Source organism: Hemitrygon akajei, chromosome 8 (assembly GCF_048418815.1).
Source record: "Hemitrygon akajei chromosome 8, sHemAka1.3, whole genome shotgun sequence".
Taxonomy (NCBI): Eukaryota; Metazoa; Chordata; class Chondrichthyes; order Myliobatiformes; family Dasyatidae; genus Hemitrygon; species Hemitrygon akajei.
This window is the reverse complement of record NC_133131.1, coordinates 33,962,380-33,989,756: the sequence shown is the minus strand read 5'-3', so window position 1 is coordinate 33,989,756 and position 27,377 is coordinate 33,962,380. Positions and strand designations below refer to the sequence as shown.

Here is a 27,377-nt window from a genome sequence, read left to right as displayed (position 1 = left end):
GCTTGATGTGTGATACGGCGGGACAAGGTGACTTGGATGGCAGCCAGGAGAGAGACACATTCAGTAATTTGAATGAATTTATTTTTTTAGTTCTCCAGCACTTGGGGTTGTCCAGGAGAAGGAGATATTGTCTTTAATTCAGAATCCAAGCCTGACAGAGGAGGAAATATTTCTTCACACAAAGGTTGGGGAGGGGTGAATCTCTCACAAACAACTGTAGACGTCAAATTAGTTACAACTTGGGATCAATAGATTTTGCTAGTCGGAGCTAGTTACGGGTATAAAACGAAGGGAAGAAGACAGAGTTACAGGTCTTACTGATTGGCCATCCAGCTCGACGGGTTGAATGGCCTGTTCCTTCCCCGCTGTTGCTTCTGTGGTGGAAAGAACGGACGAGAGATTCTGGTGTGACCACGCTTTGCTGCTTTTTAACCTGTTCTCCATTCTAATTGTGTTTATTTTCAGGATTAATTTGAACAGTTGATTCTGCTTCAGAGAGGGAGGGGGAAAAAAAGATCTGGCACCATTTTAATGTTAACGGGACAAAAGCATTCTTGATGAACGCCCAGTTAGTGCTTAAGGAACTAGGGGAGATGTGCTCGGATTTCAACAGTACGCTGGTTTAATTGATGCTACTGAAAGCATGCGCAAAGCACTCTCCACAAATATGACGGTGACAAGATAAAAGTCGCCCCTTCACAGATTCAACATTTATTAGTAGGCAGGCTGCAGCGCAAAACCTGGTCATCCAGCGAAGGAGCAAACGGATTTCGGTCCCAAACCTGCCCCGATGTTAGGCAGCGACGTGGGAGCAGGGGCAACTTTGGCTATGGCTGTGCGGGAAAAATCCAAGGCATCCGCTTGATAAATGGGAGTTTTAAGCGAATGGAACTCCTCCGCCGGCACTGGGTCCCGACTGGAAATGGGGAAGTGAAGCCAGTGGCGAGTTGGTCAATCCCTGACTCTGAGCTCCCACAACCCGCCGCCCAGGAGGGGGGTCGGCACCCGCCCCAACCGCTTGGACCCTCTCCATCTGGGGCGCTGGTCCTACTGCTTGCCGATTGCCCCCTCCTCGTCCAGCTCTCCGGAGAGAAAACCGCTCGATCCAGTGGAAGGTGAAAGGCGTCCTTCTCCGGATTACAAGTAAATCAGCGCCACACCAGGTAACCGGGACCGTCTCCAGTGTCTGACCCGCTCACCGAGGAAGCTACTGTAGAGCCAGCGGCTGAAATCTATCAGGGTTAATGGCCCTTATATTGTGCTACCCCCCCCCCCCACCCCACCCCATACCTACCTACCTACCTTACCTCATTCTGCCTCCCTCCCTCCCTGGAGATGTGATTGCTCAATGAAAAAAAAAGCTCTGCTTCAAGTGCAGGTTCTCGTAACAAGTGAGACGTGGTCAGCTGCCCTTTACTGGAAACCCTCGCCACCTTGCTGGTGCAGGAAGTTAGAGATGGTTCTCAACCGGTCTCCCCTTCCCTCCGCTTGGCTGAAAGATATTTTGTGTCCGACCGAACCAGAATGGGGCTGAAGCCAACCTGCGAGTTTCCCGAGGGCTGACCATTGCATTTGATTTCTCTTGCAGAGGGGTGAAGATGCCTTTCCACCCTGTCCATACCGGCCTCTTGTATAAAGGGAATTACCTGAGCGGATCGCTGTCCGACGGCAGCGAGAGCGAACAGTTGGCCAACATCTCGGAGGAGGAACTGGATGGTAGGAGCTTTTCCCGACCCCTTTAACTTGGTTAATCGTTGCAACAAGCGTGCGGGTTCTGGCAATGTTCTTCCTGTTTAGTGACACACCGTATTCACAGTTGGTAGGAACATGGTCTGGGCTTGCGTGTAAGTCGCAAAAATGATATGTTTGTCTTTGTGAGTGAATATGGAAGATGTGGAACTTTGCTGCAATAGACTGACCCGGTTGGACTGAACGGCCTTACCCACGCTTTGCTTTCAGTGTAATTCCGGTAGGAAAACGCAACAGGAAGCAGCAGGTCGACCTGTCAGTGCTGTTAACGGTCAACTTTTGATGCAAAGGGAATCATCAATTGCGTGAAAAAGATGTGCATCTCGAATTGCACCCACTGTGCGTTAAAATGCAATATCCCAGTGCATTTTGTTCTCAAGCGCAGAATATGGGGCGTTAAGAAAGATGCAGCAAGTAACTTCGGTGCTGAAAATGAAATACTATATTTTTTTAAAAAAAATTTCGAACCAAATTCCGACTCGTTTATGTTTAACAATCTAAATTAAGAGATTAAACGTGTTTAATTTGTGATTTTTTTTATCGGCGGTGTCTTAGCAAAGTTGTTTCGGCAGGGAATCAAATGTTCGAGATGAACTTGGGCGATTTTAAACACAAGTGTTCTCCGGAGAAAGTATTCTCGGTTTTGCCCTTACTCGTAAGTGAATTTCTTTAACATGACTGCCAATGTTATATAACTCGGTGACATGATCGTGGAGCTATGGACAGATTTACAGCGATTTCCCAAGGGTTAACTCAATATTCCGAGTGTGCTCGTCCCAGCAGATCTTTAACATGTACAAAAAATCCGATGTAATAAGGTCAGTCTTAATTAAGATCGGGATAGGTAGTGCTCATTATTTTCGGCTTTAGGAATCCCTCTACTGATAAAGGGCAGATTATTAATTCATGAATAATACATTTATGATTTAGTCTTCATCGTTAATTTTGCTTTCTTTTTACAAGGAATCAAAGCTTCTAGTAATATATTCAATTTGTCACGAAAAATGTTATTACATTTGAAGAACTACAGTTGGAATTTGGGTAATAAATATTAAAAGATCTCTTTGTACTCCAAGAATGCAAGGGCTGAAATGCACGTACAGTTTGTTCCATTTTAATTCAAAATGAAAGAAAAAAAACATAGTTGTTACTTAATTCATCACCCAAACTCTGCATCTAAAGAATGAATGCATTAAAAATGTTATTTCAATCTTCGCATTGAAAGCTGCAAGAAGAACCAAAAAAAAATACAGGAGTAAACTAATTGGCTCTTGGAAATATTACAACCCTGATTCAAAGGGGAAGATCACAATCAAGTATAATATAACTGACATATTTGTGAAATTTGCTGTTCTGCACCAACAGTACAGTGCGATACATAAAAACTATAACTTACAATAAGAAATATATATATGTATATAGCTTGTAAATATATATTTCTAATTGCAAAAATAGTGAGGTAGTGTTCATGGGTGGGTTTACTGTCCGTTCAGAAAGCTAACGGCAGAGGGGAAGAAGCTGTGCCTGAAGCACTGAGTGTGTGTATTTAGGCTCCTGTACCTCCTCCCTGACAGTAGCAATGAGAAGGGGGCACGACCTGGGTGATTGGGGGCCCTTAATGATGGATGCTGCCTTTTAGTGGCCTCTCCTTTTAAGGCGTTCTCAATGCTGGGAGGCTGGGGCCCATGATGGAACTGGGTGAGTTTGCAGCCGTATGCAACTTTTTCCAACCCAGTGCCGTGGCCTCTCCATACCAGACGGTGATGCAACCAGCTGGCATGCACTCCAGGCTGCATCTGTAGAAATTTGCTGGAGTCTGGTGGCATACCAAATCTCCTCAAACTTTGGATGAAATATAGCTGCTAATGTACTTTCTTTCTAATTGCTTCAAAATGTTGGGCCCATTTTTCTGGAGTGTCATTCTTTAATCCCACAGATAAATGTAAATACCTTTAACAATCAGATTGAGCTAGCAATGGATAAAATGATGTGATGTCGATGTCTTTATCTCCTTTCAGATGTTATACATCTGCAGGAATGGATGATATGGTATTTCAAAGCTAATTATTCTGATAGTCAGAAAAGAAAATGATTTAAGAGCTATGATAGTTTATCAAGATGATTTAAATGATGTAACCACGATTTAAAGCAGCAGCATCTGGAAAAGTACTCCTTTGCTTTTGGAAATGAGCTTAATGCAAATAAAAATTGGCAATGTTCTTGGGTTTAAAAACAAAAAGAGTCCAGAGCCCAATAAAGTTGTAAAAGAATAAAAAAATGAAAGAAAACCACCAGGACGGAGGGGGCAGATGTAGATGTTTGAGTTTTGGCAGGGTTTGTGTTGATGAGTTGAATATTCCACTATGCCTGTTAACTACACAAGATACTGGCAGATTAGAGAAAGCACAGCTAAACTTAAAAGAAACCCTTATACAGTGTGCAGTAATAAGACCATACAAACTTAGCATTAAAGGAAGCTATTTAGCCTTTCATGTCAGCGTGAGTTCTTTGCTGTAACACCCTGTCTGTGTGTCTTGCTCTACTTCAAATGACTGCCCACTTCCTTACAGCAAAGGTCTCCTCCTCAACTGTTTTTCAGAGTGAAGAAGTCTTTATGTGAGGACATTTCCCTTAATCTTCTTACTCTCTATATCAGCGATCCCTGTACACCAACTTTAAGCAGAGGAAGTAAACTTGAACTCCGTCCATTTCCTCAGAATTTTTAAATAAATCTTTTTAAACCTTCTAGTCTCTTGTTCTCCAAAAGAAAATAATCTCTCAGCTTCAGCACTTCCCTCCTAACTGCAGCTTCCTGTCCCTAGATTAATTTGTATTCTGCAGCTTTAGTGATTATTATAATGGAATGACTGAAATTGCAAAACATATTTGATACCTTTTTAATACCATGCCTAGAAGCATTGTCTCTGATAATGCAGCACATCTCCAGTGCTGCATTAGTGACTGTGTACAACAGCGAAGTTCTCGAGAGATTTGAATCTATAGAAGTTTGACTCTATTGGTGATATTGACAATCCATTTTTGAATGCTATCTGTGATAAGGTAGCACAATATAAGTATCACTGCTTATAAAGGAATTATTTTAATCAGGGAACTTATTTGAACAAAGAATTGTATATAATAAATCAGGTTTACATTAGAATAACAATTACACCACGTGTTATCATTAAAGATATAGGCAAAAAATGCATAGAGGTAAAAAAAAAGCAGGCTTATGCAAATTACATTCCAGAATCCTTGCACGAATCTGTGTTTGAAAGATCGGCGATAAGGCATTAAAACTGTTGTGCAGTTTGTCCTCCTTTTGATCGGAGGACTGTGGAAATAATGAAAAAGGCCTGAAGTTTCTTGGTTTGCAATTTTAATGAAAATATAATTTGCATGAGGTCAAAAGGGTTGAGTGTGGAAGATGTACTTGCTGTAGAGTTGAGAATAAACCAGGCGATACTCTGGCACAGCCTGTCTGCCAAGGGATAGACACCTAACTCACTGCTTCTGTATGTCCAGGGGACCATGGTGGTTCCTACTATGAGTCTTGAGCTCCCAAACTTCCTGCACTCCCAAACTTCCTGCACTCCCATATCATTATTTCTCCTCCTCATTCTGCTCTGCTGCAATATAGTTATCAATTAGATATTTGGTCTGAAAACATCTTTGAACTGCTCACTCCACTCACTGCTATACTGTTAGAAATTCATCCTTACAATTTTTTGCAAATATGCCAGATCAGGTTTGAAGGAAATTACTAACATTGTTCATGTGTATCCATGCAAGCAGACAGGTAAATTGATTCATTCTTAATCGCCTTTAATAAGATAGCTTTCTTCTTCTTGTTCTTTACTTTTTCCATATATTTGGAGAGCCAGAAACTCCTGGAGCAACATTGCAAACCACAGAAGGACTCTAATCATTCTTCCTGTAACAGTGTGTGGGTTTCTCCTGGAAGCTGTGATTTCCTCCCACATCCAAAATAAGTGGGGCTGTCAGGTTAAATGGGCAATCTAAATTGTCCCTTGTGTGTAGATGAGTGATAGCATCCATGAGAAGTTGATGGAAAAATGAAGAGAACAAGAAAGTAATTAGTATAGTTGAAGATGCTTGATGGTCATATGGAGTAAATGGGCTAAAGTGTCTACTTATATGCTATACAGTTTCCAGCAATAATTCATTTGCAAGCATAATACTTATTTTATAATTGTTGTTAAAAGAGCTAAAAGCAATGTAATTGGGGACGGGGAGAGAATATTACGTGCGCAAGTAATGGGTAGTATCTGAAAGAAATGTAAGATAGGAAATAGTTAATATCCCTTTATGTGCTGAGTTATCTGCTGTACATTTCTAACGTCATTCCAGATTTTCACAAGGGTTTTTGTGAATACATTGGAGGACAGAATTTAATTCTTTCAAAGAATGTGGGTGATTCTGGGAAGGCCAATATTTGGTACTTATGTCTAATGATCCTTGAATTGAGTTGAAAGTTACATAGTTAGTCTTATGGTTTTTATATTCTGTGTTGTCACCCATTCTTTCTTGTTGTTTTATTGTGCGGGGAGGGTGGGTTTGAGGGGGGTGGTCAATGTTCCTGTTGCATTTTTGTTAGTTTTTTTGTGCAAGGGAGGGGAATTTGGGGGGTGATCTTGTTGTGTTTTGTGCTGGAGTTGGGGGAGGGGTTTGGGGGGTGGGGTTGTTGATCACATTAGTGAACTTAAAGCTTCAACACAATCACACATCCAAACAACGCAAAGAATCCAGTAGAAACAAATGGTGAGCATTTCCTCAACGCAGAGTCAGTATTATTTAATTAAGTGCTTTTATGTAAAGTAAAGCACAAGAGGATTATTTAACAACATTTAGTGATGAGCCATGTTATGAAAGATGAGCAAATGCTTGATCAAACTGCTGATTTTTAAGGAATTTCTCTAAGGAAGTAGATGAGGTAGAGGTGAGGGGAGATTAACACAGGGAGTTTAAAGGCTCAGAAGAGAGATGGCTACTGAGTATAAGAGAATAATGTTTGGCTGATTTGATAGTTAAATGTGCATAGGGGTGAGGTATTGAGGATTCCAGGTAATGAATATCATGGACTAGACTCCTGGGTCTGTGTTCAATTAATAAGGGACGCTGTGGTGATTTTTTCCCCTATTTCTCTGGGGTTAGAAAGGATACATTTAAACTGCTCTTCTGACTTTCAATTTCCACACTGGAATACACATGGTGCCAGCTGAAGAATAGGTTAAGCCTGGTGATATTGACAATCCATTTCTGAATTGCCACCTGGGCAAAGTACTGGAGGGCTGCAGATGATCATGGAATTTAATCCTCACATGAATCACTGCCTTGGGTAAAATAGGAAGCGCAAGGGAAGGAATCAGAGGGAAATTGAAAATAACCTTTCTATCTTTGTTATGGACATAATTCACTTTGTTTAAAGAATGAGCACTAGTAACATGTAATCAGATTTATGACGAGATTCCGAGCTGTTCAATTGCCCTGTAATATTCCTCAGAAAAAAAATGGTGTGAAGAAGCTTGGCATAAACCGTGAATAGTGAGATAACATGAAAGCAGTCTTCAGTATTGATTCATGTTTATCAGATGAACTCCATCAGCTTCCAGTGCTAAATCTAATAAGCATAACAGAAATACAGACTAATTAAGTATCCTTATTAATATGTAATAAGTGAGCCTTTGATTTCTCATCTCTTCTCAAAATGCTGACAATAAGTTCAGATGTGCTTTTCACAATATCTTTTTCACATTAATAACCTCAAACATGAGGCATTCACCTATCAGTAATTACTGATCTCTCTTGTTATTAGATAACTGAAAGGGAGGTGTAGATATTGAACATCATGATTAATTTATGCATATTGTGATTTGTGGTCCACTTCAAAACATGTTTTTTTTCTTTTCTCTGTTATTTATTTCTAATCTAAGAATGTATGCAAAATATTCCACCAACAAAATGCCTGGTGGCTATATATCTAGGAAGTCATTTGTTAATTATGACCAGAATAGCAGGATGTAATTTATGGAAGTTTATTATTTAATGCAAACCCTTGTGTCAGCATTTGGGATTTAGCAATACTTATATACAATTAACTCTAATGCAATGATAAAGCTTCTTAAGTAATTATTTTAGTCAATTAAATAAAAACTTTATCATCCAATTTTCCATATTCAAATTTCATAATGCAGTTTTGGAAGTATGTTCTTGGAACGGATTACTGCAGATACTGATTAAAAGCTGGAAAATACTCAACAGGTCAGGTAGCATCTGTGGAGAGAGAAGAAGTGTTAATGTCACTGATCTGAAATATTAACTTTGTTTCTCTCTCCCCACAGATGTTGCCTGAACTGCTGAATGTTTTGAACACTTCTTATTTTTAGTTTGGAAATGTTTGAAAAATGTTAATGTTTTATATGTGTAAATGAATGTTGGAGCAAACTTTGCATGTTCCGAAGTTTCTCCAGTACTGACAAAGGGTGGAATCAAATTCAGTTTCCATTTTTTGATACAGGGCATAGCAGAACATAGACAAAAAAATACTGAGGAATCTGGAATTCTGAAATTAGAACAGAAAATAGTTGGGACTTGGGATGATTAGAGATAGAAGTAGAGATGTGCATTTCCACCACTTGAGCCTGCTCCAATATTCAGCAAGTTCGTGGCTGACCTTTACCTCAACACCCTCTTCTTACCCAATCTCTACAGTTCGGGGTTCCACTGATATCCAGAAACACATCAATCTCAGCTCTGAGTGCCGTCAATAACTGAGCCCTCACAGTCCTCTAAGGTAGAGAATTTCAAAGGTTTGGCATCCTCTGAAAGGGGAAAAAAAAATCAGTTTTAAATGGGCAGCTTCTCAATCTGAGAGTTTGACTGTTTTGTATTTCTCAGCCCTGGTGAAGACCCTTGCTACATTCACTCTGTCAAAACCTCTGTTTTGAATGTCACCTCTCATTCTTCTAAACTCGAGGCCTAATTTACTCAATATTTCCTCATATGACAGTCCTACACCATTCCAGGAACTAGTTTGGCGAGTCTTCACTGCACCTCCTCTAAACCAGGTACCTTTCCGTTTGCTTCCTGCAGCTGTATATTAGCAATCAGTTACATCTCTGCAGGGGCGCTCTGGTCCCTTTGAAAACCTTGCACTCAGCACGTCAGACAACTTCTGCTTGAAGAGAAACTGACAAAATCTTGAGCCAATGATCTTCCACCAGAGTTAGCAGAAGTTGAAAATGCAATGGATTCAAAGTACATTCAGAAACAGGGAAAGGAGGAAATGAGGTATATGAAGGGTAAAAGGGATTGGTACATGATAGGAGAGAATAAACGACAAAACAGGTGATGATGATGATAGCAGGACAGATGAAGAATCCAAGGATGGATGAAGAGGAGTCTTAACAAAGAACAGAGATACTATTCAACACAGGAACCACTATTTACTTTTTGTAATATTGGGGTAAGTGGAACAGAAGAAATATAAAGCTCTGTTTAGTTATTTCTTGAAAATGTTATCAGTGGCATCAGGTGGGGGATGCAACTAACATCTGTATATTCTACTTCAAGCCATTTGCTTCCCATGAATGTTCTACTGCCCTGAAGTATTTCCTTTCATTGTAGTTTATCTTGTAGTTGCAACAAGTAACTTACTTCTGCTGATAGGAGCAGAGTTTACTGATCACTCCCTTGTTCCTGTGTCTAAATAGAAAACACTTGACTCACTAGTGTTCTTAAAATTCACTTACGTTCCTAATATACAGTTGTGGCTTTGGTGATCATAAGATATAGGAGCTGAAGTAGGCCATTCAGCCCATCGAGTCTGCTCCACCGTTCAGTCATGGGCGGATCCAATTCTTCCAGTCATCCCCACTCCCCTACCTTCACCCCATACCCTTTGATGCCTGGCTAATCAAGAACCTATCTATCTATGTCTTAAAGACACCCAATGATTTGGCCTCCACAGCCGCTTGTAGTAACAAATTCCACAGATTTACCACGCTCTGACTAAAGTAATTTCTCCACATCTCTGTTCTAAATGGACGTCCTTCAATCCTGAAGTTGTGCCCTCTTGTCCTAGAATCCCCTATGTGGGAAATAACTTTCCCATATCTAATCTGTTCAGGACTCTTAACATTCGGAATGTTCCAATGACATCCCCCCTCATTCTCCTGAACTTTAGGGAATACAGCCCAACAGACAGACAGACATACTTTATTGATCCCGAGGGAAATTGGGGTTTGTTACAGTCGCACCAACCAAGAATAGTGTAGAAATATAGCAATATAAAACCATAAATAATTAAATAATAATAAGTAAAATATTCCAAGTGGAAATAAGTCCAGGACCAGCTTATTGGCTCAGGGTGTCTGACACTCCGAGGGAGGAGTTGTAAAGTTTGATGGCTGCAGGCCGGAATGACTTCCTATGACGCTCAGTCCTCATACCATATGACGTTCCTCATACCGTAACTCTTCCATTCCTGGAATCATTCTCGTGAATCTTCTCTGTCAGTACATCCTTTTTAAAATAAGGAGCCAAAACTGCACACAATACTCCCAAGTGTGGTCTCACGAGTGCCTTATAGAGCCTCAACATCACATCCTGCTCTTATATTCTATACCTCTAGAAATGAATGCCAACATTGCATTTGCCGCCTTCACAACCAACTCAACCTAGAGGTTAACCTTTAGGGTATCCTGCACAAGGACTCCCAAGTCCCTTTGCATCTCTGCATTTTGAATTCTCTCACCATCTAAATAATAGTCTGTCCATTTATTTATTCCACCAAAGTGCATGACCATACTCTTTCCAACATTGTATTTCATTTGCTACTTCTTTGCTCATTCCCTTAAACTATCTAAGTCTCTCTGCAGGCTCTCTGTTTCCTCAATACTACCAGCTCCTCCACCTATCATCGGCAAATTTAGCCACAAATCCATTAATGCCCTGGTCCAAATCATTGACATACATCATAAAAAGCAGCGGTCCCAACACCGACCCCTGTGGAACTCCACTGGTAACCAGCAGCCAGCCAGATTAGGATCCTTTTACTCCCACTCTCTTGTTTTTCTGCCAATCAGTCAATGCTCCACCCATGCTAGTAACTTCCCTGTAATTCCATGGACTCTTATCTTGCTAAGCAGCCTCATGTGTGGCACCTTGTCAAAGGCCTTCTGAAAATCCAAGTCCACCATGCCTACTGCATCTCCTTTGTCTACCCTCCTTGCAATTTCCTTAAAGAATTGCAGTAGGTTTGTCAGGGAGGATTTTCCTTTCAGGAAACCATGCTGGCTTTGGTCTATCTTGTCATGTGCCTCCAGCTACTCCATCATCTTATCCATGACAGTCGATTCCAACAACTTCCTAACCACTGATGTCAGGCTAACAGGTTTATAGTTTCCTTTCTGCTGCCTCCCACCCTTCTTAAATAGCGGGGTAACATCTGCAGTTTTCCTGTCATCCGGTACAATGCCAGTATCTACTGATTCTTGAAAGATTATTGTTAATGCCTCCACAATCTCTCCAGCTACTTCCTTCAGAACCCGAGGGTGGATTCCATCAGGTCCACGAGACTTATCCACCCCCAGACCATTAAGCTTCCTGAGCACTTTCTCAGTTGTAATTTTCCCTGCACAAACTTCACTTCCCTGACACTCTTGAATGTCCAGTATACTGCAGATGTCTTCCACTGTGAAGACTGATGCAAAATACGCATTCAGTTTCTCTGCCTTCTCTGCTTCTCTCATTACAATATCAACAGCGTCATTTTCTATTAGTCCTCTAAATACTCTCAACTTTCTTTTACCCTTTATACACTTAAAAAAGCTTTTAGTATCTTCTTTGATATTAGTCACCAGCTTACTTTCATAATTTATCTTTTCCTTCCTAATGACCTTCTTAATTTCCTTCTGCAGGTTTTTAAAAGCTTCCCAATCCTCTATCTTCCCACTAGCTCTGGCTTCCTTGTATGCCCTCTCTTTTGCTTTTACTTTGGCTCTGACTTATCAGCCATGGTTGTGTCCCTCTTCCATTTGAAAACTACTTCTTATTTGGAATATATCTCTCTTGCACTTCCCTCATTTTTTGCAGAAACTCCGGCCATTGCTGCTCTGCTGTCCTTCCTGCTCGTGTCCCTTTCCAGTCAACTTTAGCCAGTTCCCCTCTCATGCCATTGTAATTTCCTTTGTTCCACTGAAATACTGACACATTGGAGTTTATTTTTTCCCTCTCAAATTTCAATGTGAACTCAATCATATTCTGAACACTGTTCCCTAAGGGTTCCTTAACCTTAAGCTCTCTTATCACCTCTGGATTATTGCATAACACCCAATCCAGCACAGCCCATCCCCTAGTGGGCTGAACGACAAGTTGTTCTAATAAGCCATCCCTTAGATATTCTACAGATTCTCTCTTTCGAGGTCCAGTACTGACCTGGTTTTCCCAATCCACTTTCATGTTAAAATCCCCAATGATTATCATGGACATTGCCCTTCTGACACACCTTTTCTATCTCCTGCTGTTTGAGGCCTGTATACAACTGCCATTAGGGTCCTTTTACCCTTGCCATTTCTTAACTCAACCCATAGAGACTCTACACCTTCCGATCCTATGTCATCTCTTTCTATTGATTTAATATTATTCCTTGTACAGAGCCATGTCACCCCCTCTGCTTACTATCCTATCTTTCCGATACATCATTCAGCTCCTAATGGCAGGCATCCTTTAGCCAAGTTTCAGAGATGGCCACAATGTCATATTTGCCAATCTGTAGCTGAATTTCAAGATCGTCCATTTTATTCCTTATGCTGCGTGCATTCAAACATAACACTTTCAGTCCGGCACACACAAAATGCTGGTGGAACACAGCAGGCCAGGCAGCATCTATAGGGAGAAGCGCTGTCGACGTTTCGGGCCGAGACCCTTCGTCAGGACTAACCGAAAGGAAACATAGTAAGAAGTTAGTCCTGACGAAGGGTCTCAGCCCGAAACATCGACAGCGCTTCTCCCTATAGATGCTGCCTGGCCTGCTGTGTTCCATCAGCTTTTGTGTGTGTTGCTTGAATTTCCAGCATCTGCAGATTTCCTCGTGTTTGCACTTTCAGTCCGGTATTTGTTGCTTTCCAACTTAACTGCTTCACACCTCTATTGCCCTGTAACTCATGCCACTGGCTGTGATTAAGCCTCATCTCCTGCCTGTTCTTTCTATAATTTCTGTTGCATGCTATCTTTGCTTTATTTCTGTTTTCCCCTTTCTCAACCCTATCACTACAGTTCCCATCCCCCTGCTAAATCAGTTTTCTAACAGCTCTATTAAATATGCAGGCTAGGATATTGGACCCCTTCGGGTTCAGGTGTAACCCATCCTTTTTGTACAGGTCGGACCTCCCCCAGAAGAGGCACCAATGATCCAGGAATCTGGAGCATCGCCACCTACACCAGTATCTCAGCCACACATTAATATGTTTGATCATAATATTCTTGCACTCACTTGCACGCGGCACAGGCAGCAACCTGAGATTACTATCGTAGAGGTCCTGCTTTTCAGCTAACTACCTAACTCCCTGAATTCTCTCTTCAGGACCTTCTCCCTTTTTCTACCTATGTCATTGGTATCAATGTGTACCAAGACTTCTGGCTGTTCACCACTCACCTTCAGAATACTAAGCAACTGATCAGAGACATCTCGCACCCTGGCACCTGGGAGGCAATACGCCATGCTGGTATCTCTATCAGGCTGACAGAACCTCCTGTCTGTTCCCCTCACTATGGAATCCCCTGTGACTACCACATTCCACGTTTTCCGCTTTCCCTACTGCACCACAGAACCGGGCTCAGTGCCAGAGACCCGGTCGCCATGGTCGTCCTCGGTTAGGTCATCCTCCTCAACCACATCCAATTCCTCAATATCCGTGCAAAAACCTGATCTTCCTTGACAACTCTTAACTGTAGAGGGGGTGTAAAGAATTATCTGCCAGGACAATACCTAAGTTTGGACCTGTTTAGGGTAGAGAAGATGACTTATTGAGATCTATATTATTATGGAAGAATTATTATTGGGAGAATAGTTAGACCATTTACACTTATGGTGGAGAGCAGAACCCCAGAGGATTATCAACACAAAAGATGGACTTTGGGGTGGGGGGGGGGAAGTATCTTTACTCAGAGATTGATGGGAGTGGAAATATGGCAAGTTGTTGAGGTGAGCAGGTTAGATACTTACATAAGGAAGTTGGGTGTGCAAATCAGGGGAAATGGAAAAGTGAGTTACCATGGGTGAGTTGCTTAGGACCAGTGGGTTTAGATTCAAGTGAAGCACGTATGCCTAGGCCCAATAGTTAGTTTCTGTACAAAGTTGATGCTTGTCATCTAAGGATTTCTTCAATAGTCGCCCAGTACTAAATTGCACAGTATTTTACATTTTATGCTTTTCAAATACAATTGCATCAAGCTTTGTTTAAAATGTATCTAAACAATCTTCTGACCCATGGGCTTGCTTTTGAGTGTAAGAGACCTCCTCAGCACTACAGCACAAACATCTTTTAAGTTCTTGTTGATCACCACCATTGTAAATAATTGCCTTAATTCTTCTAACCTGAGGCTGGTGTTTTTTCGGTGGGATAGAATGTCAGTTAGCTTTCCGACTGATTGCTTCTTTGCTTTGACTCATCTTTCTTCCTTGCTGCTTCAGAGATTCACAATGTATCCTTTAACCAGAGCAGTCTGCAAATGACTGCTTGTGATGGACCTGATAATTTTCCAACTTTTATGCAAGCTGAACGGAGGCTATGCATGGTTTGTGTCCAGCCGCTCTAGTAAGTTGAATATTGTTTGTCTTTGAGCAATTCACTAAGTCTACTTGTTTATTAGCTAGCACCATATTCCTTTTAAACATGTCAGTGTGCTTGTTGGTGGATTGCAGTCTGTCTTCAATATCAGATGGCCTCGCCTGCAAGTATGCACCCCTGCTCTATTTTCAGTTGATTGCTTTTGAAGTCAAGCTATGTTTCATTTCCCCTCATTTGTAGATTGATTTAAGTAATGCAATGCAGTTCGCTACTTTCCTCAGAACCACCGCCAAGTCTAATGATTTTTGTTGAGCCCTTGCTGTGAGCAGGTGTTGGGTCCTTGAAGGTTGATCAGAACGGAGTTTTTCTGTTTTCTCTTGCATTCTGCAGGGGGTATCAGTTAGTAGTGTCTACCTCAGGGTCAACCATTTGCTCTCTTTGGATTTCATTATTCAACAAAAACAGCGTAACTGATCCCATTAGTCAGCTGTTCTGTTTTTAGCCATGTGGTGAACTACATATACCTGCCTGGATATGCCCCTCTGCTGACTGCTCCTGTGGCTCCTCCCACAGACCCCTGTATAAAGGCGATTGGAGGCACTGCTCCTCCCTCAGTCTCCAGGATGTTGTGTGGTGGTCTCTTGCTGCTAATCGTGGTCTCTTGCAGCTAATAAAAGCCTATCGTTCGCCTCCCGTCTCCGAGAGTTATTGACGGTGCATCAATTCTATTAGCTGCAATTTTAAAACATGGAGAGCATTTTACGACTGGACAAATTGGACATTGATCCTCAATCTCCCGAAGCAGCCATTGCCTTTGAACTCTGGCTTGCATGCTTCCAATCATACCTGGAAGAGAATCCCGTGACTGAGCCTGCTATTATGCACAGATTTCTCCTCTCCAGAGTCAGTCTACGGGTATACTCCCTAATCAGGGACCTGCCGACCTACCAAGGGGCACTGGACGCCCTCAAAAGACAGTACCTGCGGCCGGTGAACACCGTCTATGCAAGAAATCGCTTAGCGACGCAGCGGCAGCGGGCTGGAGAGTCGAGCGCTGAGTTTGTCCGGGCCCTACAGATACTCGTGCGGGCCTGCGACTGCAGGGGACTGATGGCGGAACAGCATGCAGAGCTCCTGGTACGAGACGCTTTCATTACGGGGATCAGGTCAGTGTACGTGCGCCAGCGGCTGCTGGAAAACGCCAATCTTACCTTACAGTCGGCGATTGAGCTGGCCGACATGCTGGAGGTTGCTCTGCACAACACTGATGCTGTCCAGCCGCGCGATCTCCCGCCAATCCCATGGACGCTGCAGACCCCGCCACCCGCCGGCGAATCGACCACAGCTGCTGCCACTCGCGAGGCCGTGAACTCCCCGCAACCCTCTGGCAAATCGACCACAGCTGCTGCCAGTCACAAGTCCGTGCAGTGTTACTTCTGCGGACTTGAAAAGCACCCCCGAAAATGCTGCCTGGCCCAAGAAGCTACCTGCTCCAGCTGCGGAAAGAAGGGCCACTTCGCCAAGGCCTGTAAGTCTAAACCACGAGCGGGGTTGAGCAGTGCCGTATGCGAGGCATGGGGGCGGCCATCTTGGTCGCCGCCATCTTGCCTGCCCGCCTCGTGCGAGGCATGGGGCGGCCAGCTTTGTCAGCGCCACCTCGCCCCGCCTCCGGCCCATGGGTGCTTACTGGGCACCAAGACAGAGATTCAACTCTGGCCTCTGTGCCCCTCAACCAAAGCGCTCCACACCAGCTTGCAAGGTCAATGATGGACATCCTGGTGGAGGGGCGCAGGACTAGCTGCCTGTTTGACACAGGCAGCACTGAGAGTTTTATTCACCTGGACAAGGTGCAAAGCTGCGGACTCGTGACACAGCCGGTAAGCCAGAGGGTCACCATGGCTTCTGGATCGCATTCCACAGACATCCGGGTGGGTTGTGTAGTGACATTGGTGATGCAGGGCACAGAATATCGGGACTTTGCGTTACTGGTCATGCCTCAACTGTGTGCCCCTGTGCTATTGGGGTTCGACTTCCAGAGCCACCTGAAAATTGTGACAATGGAGTATGATGGGCCCCTCCCACCAATCACTGTCAGAAATCCTCAGTTTTGTGGGACCTCATCATATACCCCGCTACTGACCACACACACACCGACCTGCACATCCCACCCAGCACCATGCCGACAGCCACGCTACTGACACCACTCGCAGCCTCTCCACCCTCAAGATCCCTCTCCCACCACTGTTTGCCAACCTGACCCCTGACTGTAAACCTGTGGCAACTAAAAGCAGGAGGTACAGTGCGGGGGACAGGGCCTTCATTCAGTCGGAGGTGCAGCGGCTGCTCAGGGAGGGGATCATTGAGCCAAGCACAAGTCCTTGGAGGGCCCAGGTGGTTGTTGTTCGGACCGGGCAGAAAAATAGGATGGTTGTGGATAGCCAGACCATCAATAAGTTCACGCAGCTTGACGCATACCCCCTACCCCACATCACGGATATGGTCAATCAGATAGCTCAGTACAAGGTGTACTCGACCATAGACCTGAAATCTGCTTACCATCAGCTCCCGATCCGCCCGGAGGACCGCCCCTACACTGCCTTCGAGGCGGGCGGCAGGCTCTATCACTTCCTGCGCATCCCCTTTGGTGTCACGAATGGAGTCTCTGTCTTCCAGAGGGAAATGGACCAGATGGTGGACCAGTGCCAACTGAAGGCCACATTTCCATATCTGGATAACATCACCATCTGCGGTCACGACTGGCAGGATCACGACGCTAACCTCCAATGATTTTTCCAAGCGGCCAAAGCTCTTAACCTTACCTATAACAGGGACAAGTGTGTGTTTGGAACCACCCGACTCGCTATCCTTGGGTATGTCGTGGAGAAGGGGGTCATTGGCCCTGATCCCGACCGTATGCGCCCCCTGTTAGAACTCCCTCTTCCCACCACCCTCAGAGCCCTCAGACGCTGCCTGGGCTTCTTTTCCTATTATGCCCAATGGGTCCCCCATTACGCAGACAAGGCCCACCCCCTGGTCAAGTCTACCACTTTTCCCCTCTCTGCCGAGGCCTGTGTGGCCTTCAGCTGAATTAAAGGAGACATTGCCAAAGCAACGATGCATGCGGTGGATGAGACCATTCCCTTCCAAGTAGAGAGTGACGCCTCCGACTTCGCGCTGGCTGCTACCCTCAATCAGGCAGGAAGGCCGGTAGCATTCTTCTCTTGTACCCTTCAAGGCCCTGGAATTCAGCACTCCGCGGTGGAGAAAGAAGCCCAGGCCATAGTGGAAGCTATTAGGCACTGGAGGCACTATCTCACTGGCAAAAGGTTCACCTTGCTGACCGACCAGTGCTCAGTTGCATTCATGTTTAGCAACCAACAGCGGGGCAAAATCAAAAATGATAAAATTTTGCAGTGGAGAATGGAACTCTCCACCTACAACTATGATATCCTGTACCAGCCTGGAAGGCTCAATGAGCCCCCTGATGCCCTATCCCGGGGAACGTGTGCCAGCGCACAGCTCAAATGGCTATACGCCCTCCATGCAGATCTTTGCCACCCGGGGGTCACCCGATTTTACCATTTCGTGAAAGCCAGGAACCTGCCTTACTCCCTTGAGATCATCAGGACGATGACCAGGGACTGCCAAGTCTGCGCTGAGTGCAAACTGCACTTCTACCATCCTAAAAAGGCGCAACTTATCAAGGCCACCCGCCCCTTTGAGCGACTGAATGTCGACTTTAAGGTCCCCCTTCCCTCCACCGACCGCAATGTCTACTTTCTCAACATAATCGACGAGTACTTGCGGTTCCCCTTTGCCATCCCCTGCCCCGATACCACTGCCACGTCCGTCATATAAGCCCTGCGCCATCTCTTCACTCTGTTCGGATATCCCTGCTATATCTACAGTGATAGAGGGTCCTCGTTTATGAGTGACGAGCTGCGCCAGTACCTGCTGGCTAGGGGTATTGCTACTAGTAGGACCACGAGCTATAATCCCCGGGGAAATGGACAGGTGGAGAGGGAGAATGCCACTGTGTGGAAGGCCACACTCTTAGCCCTTAAGTCAAAAGGGTTGCCGGTCTCTCGCTGGCAGGAGGTCCTCCCCGAGGCGCTCTACTCCATCCGCTCCCTGTTATGGATGTCCACCAATGCCACCCCTCATGAGCGACTCTTTTCTTTTCCCAGGAAGTCTGCCACTGGGACCACCCTACCGGCTTGGCTGACGTCCCCAGGGCCAGTGCTGCTCCGGAAACATATGAGGAGTAATAAATACTCCCCGATGGTCGAGAGGGTTCACCTACTTCATGCGAACCCCCAGTATGCTTACGTGGTCTTACCTGATGGGCGGGAGGACACGGTCTCCGTCCTCGACCTGGCACCCGCAGGAGCACCAGACCCCTACCCCGAACACTCCACGGTTACTGTCTTGAGAAACTGAGGGGTATAAACAGTGGTATCCATGGGAATCATTCTGAAGTTATACCCCAGTATACATAAGTGAGCTGGACTTGTTTTACAGGGTCTACGTCAAAACATTCTGATGACACAAATTAGAAGATTGGGCAGATGATTTTTCAAAAAAAGAGGTAAACTGTTTGCTAATATTTAATGGAAAGAAAAAGACACATAGTAGAAGGAAATTATGAATTCAAACATTCATATCTTTTACAAAGTATGATTGCATATTAATAGCATTGTTTTATAAACTTTTTTACCGAAAAAGTGTAATAATAAAGTATTCAGTGGTATGTCTTGTTTTGTTAATCACTAGTAAGTTTTTTGCTTGCCTTCTGCAACACCATCTTAAACCGGCAGCTTTGAGCCTCGCGTCTGTGGGCTCCGTGACATTTGTTCCACTATGCGCTGAACTGAGCTTGAGGCTGTGGCCTGCTCTGGCTGCTCCGGGCTTCTCATCTGACAACTCACTTTAATTCTAAATGTCACTTGCTTACTTTTGATTGCACAATTTGTTTTCTCTCTGTCTCTCTTTCTTGCTCCCCCCCCACCCCACACACACACAGTGTTTGTTGTTTTTTGTTTATAAGTTCATTTATGTTTCTTTGTTTTTGTGGCTGGCAGTAAGGAGACGAATCTCAAGCATGTCTAATATATATAGTACTTTGAACTTTAAACTTAATTCTAGATCCTAGATTTTTAAGATTAGGGTGTTGAATACAGTAGAAAAGAGATCAGATTATAGTTGAAATACTGTTTGATCATTTTGCATTACTGGGATATGGGGGCCACGGCAAGAGCACAGTAGAGATTAATTTAGACAATACTGGATATTGAAGGCTTTTGTTATTCACAGTGACAGAAAAATGGTTTTTTATTCATTAAAGAAGATCAATAGACTTCTAAAAATCTATGTAGAAGAAGCTCAAAATGATGAGAGGGCAGTTTGGGAGTTTAATTTACACATACGGTGGTTGGGACACTTGTCTTCTTGAAGCAGTGAGTGAAAGCAAAATTTATTTTAAAAAAAACCCAAATAAAACAAGTATTAAATGGGATGGGAAATAAGTAGGAGAATAAATTTGACAGGAACATAATCTGGTCGTATTGAGGTGAATGGCTGACTCCATTGTTATCAAACTCCAGAAGACCCAATATTAACTCAAGGTGCACTTGAGGCATGGAGAGGGAGGGAGAGTCCCATGAATACTCATCACAAAGCCTGGGCTCTTTCCATTCCTGGGTGACATTTATATTTTACTCTCTACCCAAACCAGAGGGAATGATACAAGGCTTGGTGGTGAGAGAGTGGTGAATTTGATGGCGGGCCAGTGACATTCTAATTCCAAGACAGTGTTCAAGACAATCATTTGCACCGTTTGTTTGACCACCTACAGTCACCAACATCTTCCTGTAACTGGTGGCAACATGGTCCCCAACAAGTTCAGCTCCACCACTACTGAACTCACTTGTGGGATAGATCTGCAGAACATGGTATCATTAATCCAGCAGTACCTTGCAATCATAAAAAAGATAGAAAGGATGAACAGTTACACCTTTCTTTGGGCCCAGAGAGGCTGCTGCTACTAAGGGTGCCGCCATCTTACTGGAACATCTGATTAGTGGTGCTTTTCGCAGGAAGGTTTGGCGTTGTCAAAAGATTATGACTCCAGGAATAAATAAACATTATAGCACTGGTAACATGCATAGTTAGGACAATCTGAGATAAGCTGACTCTCCCCTTTTCCACCCCATGGTCCAGACTAGCTCCGTCATGGAGGAGTCCTGTGCATGAACCCATAGTGGGTCTGGATCATGCCTCACTCACTTCCCCACCCATAGGGTTGGGGTTGAAACGGAAGCTTGTGATAGTCGGCTAAATGAAGGGTAGTTGTAAGTTTTAGGCAGAGTTCTTTAGGCTACAGCTTGTAGATGTATGGACCCTGGTGACCAGTGAAAGGGCATTGACTTTCTCCATATGTATAAGTGAAATACATGCTGCAAAGCAGGAGTTCTCAACCTTGACTCCACAGTCCCCTTGCTTAATTGTATTGGTCCATGGTGTAAAAAAGGTTGGGTAGCCCTACTGTGAAGGGACATAAGAAACTGTGCAGTTGGGCCTAGAATTAGCAATGTATTATGTATAAAATAGAAATGCAACCTATCTCTTGAATTGAGAAAACCATGAAAGGTTGAATTATAGACTGAACTGTGGTTTGTGAATGAGCCTTATAGATAGATAGATACTTTATTCATCCCCATGGGGAAATTCAACATTTTTTCCAACATTATGTACCACTTTGCCTCCACGTATGCTGTTTGATCTGCTAAGTCTCTCCAGCAGTTTGCTTTTTATCTTTTGCAACTCCTTTGCTTTCTTTTATTCTTCACTTACCATACATGCTAATTAATTTACCTGACTCCATGTGAAGTGTTCAATTGATTTTATAGATCCTGTTCTTAGTAAGGACTCTTCAGCTTGTCTATGTGATATTTCACGTATAAGAATCAATGAGTTTTGTTTCACCAGTATTCTAAACGTGTAGAGAGAGACCTTCTTATCTCACTTTTATAAGTTTGCCTTCTATATCATGAGCAAGTTTAATATATTGTGTGTTGCAATTATAAAAACATATTTCCTGTTAATGGCAGGTACTCTGTAACCTTGGTTGTTTTTAAGCTCATCTGATCATGGACCACTTTTACCACCTGTTTTACCATCTGTTCCACTACCTTTTATCTCTCTAAATTACTTGTGACTCAAGTGAATTAATGTTGACTATTGTCAGTACTCGATTACTCTTTGCTCCTTTTTTTTTAGAATCAGATTCAGATCAGTTTATTGTCATTTACAACCAGTTGTGGGGTGGGTTGTACTCCAATATGGGCACAACGCACCCCACTGTAGAAAATACCTTCATAAGATGGTGTCTCAAGAAGGCAGAATCCATCATTAAGGACCCTCACCATTGGGGGCAACCCTCTTCTCATTACTATCTTGGGGGAGGAGGTATAGGAGCCTGAAGACACGCACTCAACGTTTTAGAATCCACTTCTTCCTTTCTGGTGTCAGATTTCTGAACAGTCCATAACACCACCTCACTATTCCTCGTTTGCACTATATAATTATTCTTTTAACAGAGTGATTTTTATATCCTGTACTTGTATTTCTGCCACGACACACAAAAAAGAGAAATTTATCAGTGATAGTAAGCTTGATTTTGAGTGCAATCAAGTTCCTTGTTTGTGTGAAGGTCACAAAGTAAACAGTATACACGATGATAATAAATTCCGCACAGAGGGCAAAATGGCGCAAAGATAGCAGTGTAGCCTGCAGCGCAAAAAATCTAAAGTGGCAATAATGGGATAACCTACTTACTTACTGCCAGTTATACCGTTGGCGGTTTTCAAGACTTCCTTCATCATGTCAGTGGCTTCTTCTCGGTTTTCACTACTGTCAGTCATGCAAGTCCCGTATGGAGACTCGGGAATACCATTACACTCAGTTGCAGAAAGATTCTTCAGTGCTTTTTCCGTAGCAATTTTGTTTTACCGGTCGGATTTGTTAGCCCTGAGCTGAATCCCCGAGCCTGGAGGACCGGTGGACCACTCTTGGTCTGTCCTCTACCCCATTGACCTGTTTGGTATGGGTGACCCTACCAAGAGACAAAGCATAGTTCTCCAAGTCATTGAGGCATGGCAAGCCTCCAAACCAGGACAAGGTTGAGGTCCTCTCGGAGGAATGGAAGAGCAGAGAGATAGAATTAAGAGTCTGAGAACATCAGACAGGGGATGTGAAAGAAGAGATCAGTTCAGAGGTCTGACAGCAGTGGGGACAAAGTTGTTCTTAAACCTGGTCTTTTAGACTCTGAAGCTCCTGCATCGTCTCCCAGAGAGCAGAAGAAAGAATATAGAGCACTGAAACAGGCCTATATATCTCCACGGTGGCCATCAAGTACCATTCTATGTTAATCTCATTTACCAGTTTTGGACTGGAGCCTTCAAGGAGCACTTGGTGATTTAAGTGATTCTTTAGATATTGTACCTGCTTCTGCTGTAGCTGGCTCCTGCTAGAATTTCAAATATATCATGGGCATTTGTACCCGGTAACTGAAACAACTGCTCAGAAAGTTGATGAGATGAGAGGTTTAGTGAGGAAGCTGTGGCTGAGCTTTGCCATGTCTCTCAGGTAGGTCTCTGCCAACATTTACAATCGGGCTCCATTGATAACACAGTCAAGGTCAACACTGCATCAACTATTACATTTCTGAACCACGGGGCATCAGGGAAAGTTCTACACAGCGGTGATGTGACTGATCATTATTCAGGAGCGACCATGAATTTATTAAAACTTCCTGCTGAATGTGAACAGCAAGTGATTGGAAATCCTTTTTTTAACTTTGCATGTGATTAATGCTGTCTCCTTGGCCATGAGCCAGAGGCCTTCCTAAAATCTCCTTGAGTACAGTACAGGTGACAAGGAAGCTTTTTGAGCCATGCCTTCCTTATCCATTGGGGAAAAAGCCAGCCCTCTTCTGTGGTGGGTAACCATAGCCTTGTGACCACAAACAGAAACATCTACGGCTACAGTTAAGGCCACTACTATATGAAACTTGAGAAAACATCCATAATGTCAGAAGAAACAGTAGCTCACATTTATGTGCCTGTTACTCTAGTAGTGTGTGTATGTATATATAGTGAGCAGTTGGGTCAACAGATTGTTCTTCTAGATGTGGGACTGTTGACAATTCACTTGTGTCAAGCTGTGATGTTCTTTGCAGAATTACTGTAACTCCTTGTCTGCTTCTGTGAAATGATATTCCTCAGAGGGGGACCTCTCCCTCTATCTATAACCTTGTATGACCTTAGGCATGTTGCAACTCTACCGCCTTCTGTCGCGTCTAGTGTGAAACTGCTCCAGGCTTTTTCCTCACTGTCCCCAACTGTGTGTTTGGGCAGTTCTTTGTGGTATTTCAGTCATCCTCTATTGCCTGTTTCTACTTGACCTCCTATGCTCCGCAATTCGTCCTGTTGTTCAAAGTTCAATGTTTAAATTTCAAATTTATTGTCAACCTTGACATTCGTCTTCTCACAGGCACCCACAAAACAAAGAAATGCAGTGGAATCCTTGAAAAATCGCACACAACAAAGACTGACAAACTTCCACCGTAAAATAAAAAGGACAAATCATGCAAGTGAACCCAGTCCATGACCCTGCTGCAGGACAACAACTGTTCCTAACCTGGTGGTGTAGGACTGAAGACTCCTGTACCTTCCGCCTGAGGGTAGCTGCGAGAAGGGAGGATAGAGAGATGGGTCAAATGCAGACAGACGACACTGAACACTGGTTTGTTTTTGGGGGGCTGATAGGTGAAAAAGGAATCATGAATGGTGGTTTGCCTCCCAGGTGCCAGGATCTGCAATGCCTCTGAATGCGTCCACAATATCCTGAAATGGGGTGAGCAACCAGAAGTCGTACAGATTGGTATCAACGACATAGGTAGAAAATGGGAGGAGGCCCTGAAGGAAGAATACAATGAGTTGGGAAGGAAACTGAGAAGCAGGACCTCAAGAGTAGTAATCTTGGGATTGCTGCCCGTGTCACGCGACAGTGAGGAAGGAATAGAATGCGATGGCAGATAAATGCGTGGAGCAGGGGGCAGGGATTCAGATTTCTGGATAATTGGGACCTCTTCTGGAGCAGGTGGAACCTGTACAAAAGGGATGGGTTGCACTTCAGTCCAAGGGGGACCAATATTCTTGTAGGCAGGTTTACTTGAGTTGTTGGGAGTGGCTTAAACTAATATAGCAGTGGGATGGGAACCAGTGTGATAGAGCTGAGGATGAGCCAGCAGGTTCACAAGTAGATGATGGATACAACATAAATGTAAGGAAGGACAAACCAATGATTGGGTACAAATGCACACAGAACAAAGAGTTAAATTGTATCGCAGGCAAAATTCGCGAGGGTGAAGAGTGCAGGACTGGAGGTGCTGTGTTTGAATGTGTGTAGCATTGGGAATAAGGTGGACGAGCTCGTCGTGCATTTAGAGATTGGTTGGTATGGTGTTGTGGGCATCACTGAGTTGTGGCTGAAAGAAGGCCACAGTTGGGAGCTAACATTGAAAGATATGCTTTGTATCGAAAGGACAGGCAGGAAGGCATAGGTGGTAGTGTGGCTCTGTTGGTAAGAGATACAGTACATCTTTCGAAAGAGATGACCTAGGATCAGGGAATATTGAATCTTTGTAGGTGGAGTTAAGAAACTGCAAGGGTGAAAATACCATTATGGGAATCGTAAATAGGCCTCCAAATAGTGGCCAAGATGTGGGATGGAGTTTGCAAAAGGAGCTGGAAATGGCATGTAATAAGCGTAATGACACAATTATAGTGGGGGATCTCAATATGCCAGGGGATTGGGAAAAACAGGTTGGGGTCGGATTGCAAGAGAGGGAATTTGTTGAATGGTTTCAAGATGGCTTGAGCCTACTCAGGGAAAGGCTATCTTAGATTTGGTGTCATGTAATAACCCAGATCTTATCAAGGAGCTTAATGTAAAGGAACCCTTAGGAGGCAGTGATCATACTATGATTGAATTCATACTGCAGTTTGAGAGGGAGAAGCATAAGCCACGTCTATGCGTATCGCAATGGAATAAAAGGAATTACAGGGGCAAGGGGGAGGAGCTTGCCCTGGTGGATTGGAGGAGGATATTGGTGAGGATGAAGGCAGAGCAGAGATGGCTGAAGGTTCTGGGATACAGATGCTTCAAGGCGCAGGATAGATATGTCCCACAGAGGAAGAAGTTCTCAAATGGCAAGGGGAGGAAACTGTGGCTGACAATGGAAGTTAGGACTGCATAAAAGCCAAGGGAAGGGCATATAAGGTAGCAAAAGTGAGTGGGAAGTTGGATGGTTGGGGAGCTTTTAAAATCCAACAAAAGACAACTAAAAAAGCTATAAGAAAGGAAAAGATGAAACATGAGGGAAAACTAGCCAATAATATAAAGCAGGATACCAAAAGTTTTTTCATTTATATAGAGTAAAAGGGAGATGAGAGTTGATATTGGACCACTGGAAAATGATGCTGGTGAGGTAGTAATGGGGGACAAAGAAATGGCATAACATTATGTCCTTTGAACAGCTATCTAATAAATATAATTTATCTAAAACCCATTTTTTTTAGATATTTGCAAGTTAGAAATTTTCTGTATAATGAATTAAAGTCTTTTTCGAAAGAATGTCCATTGGACATTACAGAAAGAATTTTAGCTCTCAATCCTTGTCAAAAGGGTTTAGTAGCTATCATTTATAATATGATTATGAATGCACAGCCAGATGTATCAGAAAAAATTAAGAAGGAATGGCAGGAAGAATTGCATTGTCCTATATCTACTGAGCAATGGGAAAATTTTTTATCATTGGTAAACTCATCCTCTATCTGTGCTAAACATGCTCTAATACAATTTAAGGTTGTACATAGAGCTCACATGTCTAAAGATAAACTTGCTCGATTTTATTCTTATGTTAATTCAACCTGTGATAGATGTCATTCTGATGTTGCTTCATTGACCCATATGTTTTGGTCTTGTCCTTGTTTACAAAACTATTGGAAAGATATTTTTAATATTATTTCAAGAGTTTTAAATATTAATTTCCAACCACATCCTTTTACCGCAATTTTTGGTCTACCAATGATAGATAATAAGCGTTTATCTGCTTCATCCCAACGAATGATTGCATTTGTTACATTAATGGCTAGAAGATCTATTTTACTGAATTGGAAAGAAATTAACCCTCCAACTGTATTTCAGTGGTTTTCTCAAACTATTTCCTGTTTGAGTTTAGAAAAAATTAGAAGTGTGGTTTTTGATTCTTCAGTTAAATTTGAGGAAACTTGGAGACCATTTATTCAACATTTTCATATGAATTAAATGGTCTGATCCTGAACCTTATTGTTACTATCCTGAACTGTGTGGATGGAGGTTCGGAGTTATCGGCACTACTGTATGTATTTAACATTATGCAATTGCCCAGGTTGGTTAGTTTTTTTTTTATTAGTTTTTTTCTAAATTCTCTTAGTTTTTTTTTCTTTTTTTCTCTTTTTCTTAATTCCTTTACATTAATACTATGAGTTTGGGAGACTTTATATATTGATTAATACATATCTGATTGTTTATTTAAACTATTAATTGTGTACTCTCAAATATTTTGTACTCATATTTTACTTATGTTTTTCTTAAAATTAATAAAAAGATTTGAAAAGAAAGAAAGAAAGAAAGAAATGACAGATGAACTAAAGGGGTACTTTGCATAGTCTTCAATGTGGCAGTATGCCAGAGGTCAGTGAGTGTCAGGGA

General features: G+C 43.1%; 1 protein-coding gene across 1 annotated transcript in view; it reads left to right on the top strand.

The window, feature by feature from the left end:
- Positions 1-304: 304 nt before the first annotated feature.
- The window catches only part of caln1 (calneuron 1), a 452,244-nt gene continuing 425,171 nt past the window's right edge, over positions 305-27,377 (top strand). The window contains exons 1-2 of the mRNA XM_073053569.1: positions 305-1,163; positions 1,589-1,716. Coding sequence (XP_072909670.1) covers positions 1,599-1,716 — 118 coding nt within the window. The 5' untranslated portion in view covers positions 305-1,163; positions 1,589-1,598. The remainder of the gene's footprint in view (positions 1,164-1,588; positions 1,717-27,377) is intronic.